The following is a 10,705-nucleotide window of genomic DNA, read 5'->3' on the forward strand; positions in this document are numbered from 1 at the left end:
TGCTCTCTATTATTTAATCAACTAAATTATATTCCTTGAAGCCTAAAAATAAACTCTTTGTCGATCCTTGAAATTTTGATGATTCTTGTTCATCTCTCGGAGTACAATCTACTAAAAACGCATAACAATCAGAGAAAATTGTGGCTTCCTAATAATTTTGCTTTTTGAAGCAAATACTAGAACAAGTAAAGTTCCCATATATATGTCATATGTTAATAATAATTCGCTTCTCCTTTTAGCCTTAACCCTAGCTAATTGCAAGAATAGTAAGAAATAAAATGGATTGAAACTTCTAAAAGGCTGGAGAAACTTAAAAGAGTCACTTAGAGAAACATAAACCAGCTATGTACATATGACTAAGCTAAACATATTTCAAAACAAAAACAGTAAAGCAAAATTAAATTAAGATTAAAATTAGAACAAACAGACATAATGATTAATCACTTTTCCCGATATTCATTTGATTACAAAAACAGAACCTTCTACTTCATAGAGAGTCTCTCTTCTTCCTCAAAGTTTCCTCTTTAGTTACTCCCCCATTGCTTGTGACCAGGGGCCCATTTAGGACACTTGGGGCTGAAGTAACTATCAACAACCCTAGAGTTCAAAAGCTCAATGATCGGAGCAAACTTCACACACCTTGGTGTCTTGTACTGATTGATCGATGCCCCCAAGCTTATCGCATAATCCATGAGCTTATCGAAAGTCCCTGACTCGACCATCTTGATCTCCAATGGTCCAATGGACTTGTCACTGACCCTTCCTTGTCTATACACACTGTTAAGTGATTCTTCTATGGTTAAACAGCAATCCTCGAAGACCGAGGGAGGAATTGGCGTGTTACCATTCAAGCAGAGCTCCCAGAACAAGACATAGTGGCCTGGGATAGATGATGTCTCCGCATAGCTAGTGTACTCGGAGAGTGAGGCATCGAACGGAACAAGGTGTGTTACCGCGTTTTTAACTGCGTTTTGAAGCTCAACCTCATCGGTTTTGTCTGAGTCAATGCTTAGAGCAACGTTCTTGCGGCATATGAAGCTGAACTGAGGCGCATTGTTCTTGAAACCAGCCACGCTTAGGACATCACCCACTCTGTACCTGTAAAGTCCTGCATAGAGAATCACAAAACAACACAACATTCAACTTTTGTAAGCAAGTAAATTAAAGATTCTCACATTTAGTTCAAAGATTCACTCTTTGGTAACCAAAGCATATCAATGAAAGGTGGTTGGTTTTCTAACCAGCATAGGTGGTGACAACAAGCTCGTACTCCTGACCAAGCTTGACATCAACGAGATCAACAAGCTCTTGTTGTTCTTTCTCAGTGAGTGCTTTCGGAAGACTGATTGAGCTAGTGACTCCACTGTTCCTATGAACAGGCAAGAACTCGAAATACGCCATGTTCGGTATGAGAGTGTAAGAGACTTCACTTGGTTTGCAGAGAGGCCTGAGATTCACACCAAAGTAACACTCCGAAGAAGCATACATTGTGCAGACAAGAGGCAAACCATTGCTATAATAATCCAGAGTTGGAATATACTGTGACATTGTTCCAGTCACAATCACATCCACATACTTGGTATTTGGCCAAAGCCTAGTGATGATCCCTTGCCAAGAGGTCTTCCTGCATTCTGATTCGACGAAATCAGCAAGCTTTGGATCCGGTTTAAGAATCTCCCCGACCGCCTCACGAACTGAAAGATCGGTTATCTCGGAACTGAGGGTACCGGTTCTAATGTCACGGGCTAGCTCAGACCAATGTTTCTCAAGAAATTTGATGGCTCTAATGAAACCAGAGGCAAAAACAGCACCAACACGAAGAACCTCTTTGTGTTGGCATAAACCACAAAGCATTTGAGAGTACATGCTCTGGTAAGAGTCAGAACAAAGGATGGTTTGGTTGGGACTTGTGTAGTTGTTGTAAGGATCAAAAGGTCTGTTTTTGAAGTGAGAGGATTTGTAGTAACTGGTTAAAACAGGACGAGCAGGGAGACCACCTGGTGTCTTGGATTCGGATTTGATGAACAGAAAATACATTCCTTTGCCTTTGTCAAGACCAGGAACAAACTGGTTCATCACAGGCATCAAGAGACTGTAGAGAAGTGATCTTCTGTCTAGTTCCTCTTCTATTGTTGGCATCAGTTTCCTCTCTCCACCAGAAGTCCCAGAACTGTTGACATAAATCCATGTTAGGCTCGAATCTTCTTTTGTTGCAAGTTCTAAATATGTTTTTTCAAATGATTTCGAAAAAAGTAGACCCATAAGAAAAAGTTGTGACTTCTTTTTTGGATAAAGTTTTTAACAGTGAACGGATGAGAAAGTTCAAACCTTTTAAAGTACCCATTAGAGATTCGAATCGTAAATCTAACAGAGCAAAAAAACAGAGAAGCATAGATAGACTCTTAAGGGTCTTAAAGATCTCAATATGAAAACAAGAAATGAAAAAGAAAGCAAAAAAGAATCAAGAAATGTAGAGAGGAACAGAAAAAGATCAATGGTCAAACCTTGTGAGGAACTCAGAGATGGGGTTAGAACAGAGGATTTGGGATTTATCACCATTAGCGATTCTGTTGATCTCAGGTTGAATATCTTCGTAAGTTACGACAGGCATGACATGTTTGAAAGTCTCACGGTCGGTTCGTCCATCGAGCCCGTGTCGTTTGAGATACTCCACGTCAGCATTACGTGAAAGGATCTCTTCAAGAACTCGTCTCTGAACATCATCTGCGTTCGTGGTCACGTCTTCGATGAATTGGAGTTTGTTCTTGTTCTTCTCCGCGAGGCTCTCATCAGAAACCTCCAAAGCTACGATCTTTGGTGCCTCAGGCATCGTTTAGGTTTGTGTTTAATATACGAAATGAGAGAAACTTTAGAAAGAAAGCTTAAAGAAGAATGGAAATGGTTAAAGAAGCTTGATCTGGTTTTGTTGAAGCTTTAAGGGTGTGAGGAAAAATGGAAGAGAAAGACTTCATATATATAGAGGGAAGAAGGAAGAGGGTGAAGAAGATATCGAAGGGTATAAAGGTAATTTCACGGAATGTTAAAGTCCAGGATTTAAGTGAACGGCTTACTATTCGTGTTTAATTGGATTTAATTTTATATTGTCGTTTATTTAATTTTTAGTTCGTTTCATTACAGAAAGTGGAATTATATATTGGACAATACTCAATACCCGTACTGGCTTGAATAAAAAGGTTTAATAGTAGTTTAGTTTTAAGGACATTCAAACTATATAGTATTCTCGAATTCGCCCACTTTATTTTAGTTAATAAAATATATTTGATGGTTGAATTTTTTTTCCCTACCCCCTGATTTAACTTAAATTATTCTCTTTAAATGAAATGATCATGTGCTGTAGAAAATAAAGGTAATGAAATGATCATGTAAACAGAACACGCAATATATATAATGGTTAACTTAGTGTTATTGTTATATCCACCGTCCATGTGAAAACTTTAGAATGTATATAGTTGATAAAAATGATCATGTTGCATATCTTGAATTCGGGTTCCAATTAGTTTAAGAACGAATTTACTCGAAACGAAACCTCTATTACAAACCTTGGTAGACATTAGGATTATTAATTTTTACTAAATATAGCAAGGTGTAAAATCTAGCTTACAACTTTTTATTAGTTTATAAAAAAACTGAGACCAAATTAACTAGTTGTAACTCAATTTAGTTCAGATTTTTTTTTTATTATCGGTTTGGTTTCAATTAAATGAAATTATAAATAAAATCTATAATCATTTAATTTTGATTTTTCAAAGTTTAATTTTAAAAATTCTTTTATAATTTAAATTAAAGTTAAATCTAATGTATTTTGAATTATTTAGTTCGATTACTCTAGTTATGATAAATTGGGTTTCGGTTTGATTTTGGTTTTAATATTCACATTTTAGTTCGATTTTAGCAAATGTTAGTAATTCAACCAACTCTTTTAGGATTGAATTAGTTAAGTTTTTTTAAGTACGAACTTTTTTTTTATACTAATGTGACAATATCAAATGCAAACATGTATGCAAGGGCATAAATGAGGGCACAGATTTTATAACGGGATTTACCCGGTTGACCAGGACCGTAAAAACCGGCAATACCCGGTTAATCCGCAGTAGTTTAACGGAGTTGTCCCACAAAATACAGGCAGCAAACTCTCACAAAGCCTTTTCTAAAACCCTAAGCTAACACTATCTTCCGTTTCCCGGTACACACAAATAACGGCGTTCACTTGGAACAACTTCTCGTGGTATTTTGAAACGTTTTGGTCAATGTATCGTGGCGACAAGAAACAGGGACCATTACAGCTGGACTCCATAGTGATTGGTTGACACGTGTACTTGGTGTTTTATAGTGTACTAGTTTGGTGCCTTCACGTATTTTATTTTCATGCGACTTTTTTTGCTGAATTTGTTTAATTTTGATCATCCATGAAAATCAAATGAGTTTATATATAATCAACATTTTGTTTCGTGTGAACACATATTTTAATAATTTTCTAATCTTTTTATTTAAACAAACACAAAAATATGTAATCATTTTAAGTGATAAGAACGAAAATTTATTTGTTTTTTGATTTGTTTTTTGGCTTTTTTGATAAACGATTTTTTCTTTGTTCTAAAGAAATAATGGCAAGCCTTAGCTTGTAAACTCGATGTTTCATAGTTTGTTACTACTGAATTGTAACATCTGGGATAGTAATATTTGAGCTCCAAATAAAAAAAAAAATTGAGCTCAAAGTTTATTTAGTCTATAGATATTAACCAGAATTAGATACGAGAACAAGATGGTAATATATAGCAAAGATATGATTCCCGTCAAAGTGTCATCTGCTTTCCAATTTATATTCTTGTCTATCTAGTTAAATTCTCATTTCTCAGTGTTTGTTTTGGAATGCAATCTCAGTGTTTTTTAGGAATGTTCTATTATATAGTGCAAGGAAATTCTAGAAGAAGATGCTGAGGAAAGTAAAAGACGCTATACATAAAGATAACGTCTGCTGTGGGTTTTCTTTATAACTTTTTTAAGAAAATTGTAAAATAGCTATTAGATTAATGATTATTATATGACCAAATAAAGGATTAACGAAAATCTGCAAGTGTATTACGAAGACATATAAACGAAAAAAGTATCACACACTATGAGTTTTGTGAGCCGTATTTCTAAAGAATAAATAATATCTATATCTATATTAGATATACGTATGTAATTACTAATTATACCAACAGTACTTAAAATTACTTGTCCTATCAGAGAAAGTATATATATTCTTTCTTTGACAAGTAAGTCAAAAATTTATTCCACAAGCAACAATTTTTAATCGAGGAATATCTTTCAAAACTCTACATCAATCAAAGCCACTGATAATATATATATTTTAACGTATGATCATCAATACACGTTTTGAAGGTCAGACGAAACGTAAACCAGTAAAAAAGAAAAATTTCACAATCAAATTTGTGTGTTAGGTTTCAAAAACATATGAGAGGGCTAATTGAAGTACTACACATACAGGGGTGCACATAACTAGAAAGAGACTAATCTACATTTTAGGTTTTAAATCGGTGCCTAACAAATAACATCTATGCGTATTGCGTAGACTCTCATATAGCGTAACAATCTTTTATTAGTGTTTGAAGATATATATATATATATATATATATATATATATATATATTTCACTTCCGTGTTTGTATTTAGAAGTCAAATACTTAGGTAAGTTTTTGACTTACCAAAAGAGTGAATCTAATCCAAGGTAGTCAAACTTTTTCTTTGTTCTTTTGTTAAGAAGGTTGTTGTCAAACTTCATACTAATATTCCATGAGTTGATTTTTCCTTGCGTAAATGATTCGCCTAAAAGTTTTTAGATGTAAAATTCGCAATGAGAAAATTCGTAAAGAACATCACAAGATGACATCAGCAATCCAGCTCGTATTATTTTTTTTTGCTGATTTTTTGGCTCGCAGTTTCCGTTATTTCCGGGGATGATCCATAAATTCACTAGAAAATTCCAAGAAAAATAGCTAGAAATATCTGAAACAAAATTTAATACAATGGAGAAGAGGTTTGATCGTTTTTAAGAATTTTGTTTTCGACACGGAACATCCGGTCATGCCACGTGGGAGCTCCCCACATGATAGGCTGAAAATCAGGTGGAAGCGGGTGCACCGAGAGGGAAGGTAGGACCGAACTCTTTCATTATCTCAAAGTAGTACTGAGAGGGCGTTTTCTGGACCTTTTAAGTATGTACTTAGTGGTTTTTTTTTTTTTTTTTTTTTTTTTTGAAAGTACTTAGTGGTTCTGACTCTCTATACGTACGTTTGCTCACTACAACACAAGAGTTTTTGTTGTGCTATATTTATACGGAAAGGCTATGTGAGGCACCGACAGATCATTGCAAATCTTTGACCATTGACTCTTATCTTATTTTCGAAGATGTCAATTTGGTTTTTCTCTTATAGATTTTGTCAAAAAAAAAAAAATTGTAAACCTATATACACCGATAAAACTTACAAGCTAAAACTTATTATGGATTTTATCATTTTTAGTAACATTTATGGATTTGTCATTTTTCAACACTTAAAATGTATATATTTATAATTTTTTCGCTAATATACATACTTTATAACAAATACTAAAAACCTAAGAACAAATAAAACCGAGTAAACCCAAATATAATAGGTGAAATACATGTTAAATCGTATTTTTACAAATCCACAAAATTTTAGTCAAAAATGGATAAATCCATAAATAATTAATTCAAACTTAATTGGTTTAAAAAAAAAAAAAGACATTAACACATGTAAAACAAGTACAAAGGAGTTGAGGTGAATTAAATGACACACTGATAGTGAAGGATCAAATCGCCCAAACCAAGTGGTAAGAAATATGTGGGATGAGCAATTTTCTTTTAACTTATTTAATTTGAGGAGGACGGGAAAAATTTCTTGTAATTAAAGTGTTTAATGTCTAATATTATAAAGGGTCATTTGCAAAAATAACACTTTTCTACTAAAATATTAAGAATATAGCACATTATATGTATCAATTAAGTAAATAACATCAAGGGTATGGAAAATGACTAATGGTGGTGGTGGTAATTTCGGCGATGGTGGTTCCGGCGCGATTCCGGCGGCGGAGGTCCCGGTCCGGCGATGATGGTGGTTCCGGCGACGGAGGTCCGGCGGTGGTGGTTCCGGCGACGGAGTTCTGGTGGTGGTGGTTCCGGCGACAAAGCTCCGGCGGTGGTGGTGCTGGCGAGGAAAGTCCGGCGGTGGTGATTACGGCGACGGAGCTCCGGCGATGGTGGTTTCGGCGCCGGAGGACCAGCGGTGGTGGTTCCGGCGATGGAGGTCCGGCGGTGGTTTCTGGGCTGGGGTGGTGGTGATGAGTAGTGATGGTGGTGAGGACATAATTATATTATTATACTTTATACAGCCAATATCATTATATTTTTTTTGTATAGGTTAGTTTCTTAATTTATATTTTTTGGTTGGTTATAGATCCAAATTTTCCTTATAAATCTCGTCCATGCATGTAATATTCGACCTGAACCTATAATCATATACTTTGCACGTGATATTTTGCTAAAGCAAGAAAAAATAGTACGTATTACGTACGTACTAGACTGTATACAATAAAATATACCTGTTCATACCTACGTCCATATACGTTGCGTACATGCAAACTAATTTTTCCGAAAACTTTAAACTAAAAAGGAATGAGAACAGATAATTAAAGCTGATAATCTATGTTAGTAACTTATTAAATTGCTGGATTTTCGAATTAACTTATAATGATGGTGTCATAACGTGCATGTGGATGGTTGAATGTTGAAAGATATATGGCTTTATGGTTTACTTCCAGGGAACAGCACATAGTATATTTGCGTTAATTAATTATTTACTGTTATAGTTTGCTTATTTAATCTTTCATTAGTATCAAATTAGTTCGTGGAAACCAATGATGTGGTCCCTAATTGCTCCTTGTTTAACGATCCCGTGATGTAGTCGAAACTCAAAGCCCTAGCAGCCTAGCTAGTCGCAACTTGTGTACACACTAATTTTTCTTAAATCACCATTAACCATCCGGTTCCTCTAGCATCTGTTGGAAGTGAGAAGGGAGCAGTGGGGGAGCTAAAATTTTAGTTTATAGGGGTCATATATAATTAATTAATTTTTATTTAATTATATATTAATATTAAATCATTTATTTTAAACTAAATAAAATATCTTTAAGAACAATTTTGGAAAAAAAACTAAAGAAAAAAAATAGAATATGTCTAAAAAATTAATATGTACCACGATTTTAGAGATTTGTAGCCATATATTAGATAAAAACATAAAATAAAAAATGGAAAATGAATTAATGCTAAAAAAAATTAACATGTGAGGGGTCAAATTAAGAAAATTGATTGATGGCATGGGGGTCATTATGGAAAAATTAAACTAAAATATCCATAAATTATTGTAAGAATTACCTTAAAAACCAAAAATCATAAATGTTATGGGGGTCAATTGACCCCCCTCCCTCTTCACTACCTCCGCCACTGGAAGGGAGCAAGTTTTCTGGTAAATAATTGTTTCGCAGGCCAATTATTGGACAATTTATCGAACCATCCAAAACTGAATACAAGTTAAATTTCAAATTTATGAGAACATCAGCAGTCGCACAATCAGGTGGGTGTGAATCTTGGGGTGTAGGTATTAAAAAAACGAAAAAATTGTCTCTCTCTTCACATCCGGGTGTAACACTTTTTCTCTCTATCTCTCTCTTTCTTTCTCTTTCTCTTTTCTCTTTTGCTTTAAATTATAATACTAAAAAAATACTTACACTCACACAAACACATTTGCCACTACTGATGGTCTGATGGTCCCAAGAGAGACGTTGGCCAACTCATCAAAATTTTGTTTATGTGTATGTGTATGTGTACAAACTACGATGCTCCACGCTAATTCGAGAGAACAAGCACTATTTATACCTAGAAGATGTAACAATCTCATAATATTTATCATGTTTCTCCAATATATTTAACTCTCATCATGTCTCGCATTCATTTGCAAGATTAACTAATCACTACAAAATTTATCATTCATTATAGCAAGTAGCATGGAAAGACTTGAAATAAATCCTCATTACCACTCCATATATGCGAATAAATACAAGTACACCGTAGACCGTACGTAAGCATTTGAAAACCACGCATAATCTATAAATGCATGTAGTGTAACGTGAAGGCAGGAGCGTGTCTGATGAAGAGGTTAGAATTGTATGATTAATTTAAAAGGATAGTAATAAAGATTATACTATAAGAATAAAAGTGGAGACGACTGAAAATTGATTGAGTAGCGAAATTTTTTAAAAAAAACACATTAGAAAGTTGGCTTCTCTTTGACAGTCGAAAAGGGCTTTGTAGAGTGTGTTTTAAATCTCTATTTCTCATCTTTTTATGTCTAGGATCTAATATATATATAGTGACATAAATCATGAAGTTTTCTTCTTTTCTCTCGATACACATACATATATGTCTATATGTGTGATATATTTAACAATAAATTTTGATAATCGGCCATATAAAATGGTATTTTGTTAAACTTTTCATTAATATAACAATGATTCCAGCACCAAGATTGTGATTACACATTTAGGCTTTTACCTTGCAAAAACTATTGAATGGAATCAGCCAATCACTTGTCTTATTTACTGTTTTTTTGGTTTTAAATACTTTCTTAAAAGATTAATATCCATTTCATTATTGATTCGTCAAGATCATCTTTTGTATTCAACTATATAGTTTAAGTGCATAGATGTTTTTCGGCCATACAAATTTGGCAGGCTAAAGTTAGAAATGTAAGCTGTTTCCATTTAACCTTTCAGACTTTTGATTTTTAGTAGGAATAAATTACGGATTTTGTCCTTTTTCATAAGGGCATTTGTGGATTTTGCTCTTTTTTGAATAGTTTATGCATTTTGCCCTTTTTCATGCTCCAAAAATATGATTTAACATGCGTTTCACTCGTTATGTTTGGGTTTAGTCGGTTCCATTTGTTCTTAGGGTTTAGTATTTTGGTATAAAATACGTATTTTTGGAAAAAAAAATCCTAAATACGTACATTTTTAAGTGTTAAAAAAGGGCAAAATCCGTAAACTATTCAAAAAAAGAACATTTTCGTAAGTTTTTTTCCAAAAAAGGGTATTTTAAACAATAATCCCTTAGTAGTAGTGACAGGGGCGGACCCACCAAGGAGGAAGGTGGGTCACTTGACCCAGGTTAAATAATCAAATACCATTTTTAGTGCATGAAATTTCATTAAATACCAACAGCACAAATGGTAGTTTCCCAGGTATTGACACCCCCATTACTGTGTTCGAACCTCCAACATGACACTTTTACTTCTTTATTTTCCATTTAGCCTCAAATACATGTTTTTTTTTTGTTTTACATTTATTTTTTTCTCTTAAAAAATCACAGCAATTAATGTACCATTTTTTAATTGCTTATGAAAATGATTTTCTTTTTGTGGGTTTGTATAATATTCTAAAAAAATTAGTTGTATAATATTTTCGTAAGTTTTTTTCCAAAAAAGGGTATTTTAAACAATAATCCCTTAGTAGTAGTGATGTTCATTTTTTCTTCCAGCTATATTCCAAATTGTTTTAATTAGAAACATCAAAGGGAGGTAAAGAAGTGGTTTCAATGAATATGTTC

The 10,705-nt window shown here is 33.8% G+C and overlaps 1 protein-coding gene across 1 annotated transcript; it reads right to left on the reverse strand.

The window, feature by feature from the left end:
* Positions 1–307: 307 nt before the first annotated feature.
* Positions 308–2,958, reverse strand: LOC9300414 (indole-3-acetic acid-amido synthetase GH3.6). The gene is made up of 3 exons (XM_002866000.2): positions 2,505–2,958; positions 1,242–2,170; positions 308–1,108 (listed from the first exon to the last, which is right to left on the reverse strand). Exons 1-3 carry the CDS (start codon positions 2,828–2,830, stop codon positions 525–527), a joined length of 1,839 nt encoding a protein of 612 aa, XP_002866046.1. The 5' UTR covers positions 2,831–2,958; the 3' UTR covers positions 308–524.
* Positions 2,959–10,705: the final 7,747 nt, after the last annotated feature.

Source organism: Arabidopsis lyrata (genome assembly GCF_000004255.2).
Source record: "Arabidopsis lyrata subsp. lyrata unplaced genomic scaffold ARALYscaffold_8, whole genome shotgun sequence".
In the NCBI taxonomy this organism is placed as follows: domain Eukaryota; kingdom Viridiplantae; phylum Streptophyta; class Magnoliopsida; order Brassicales; family Brassicaceae; genus Arabidopsis; species Arabidopsis lyrata.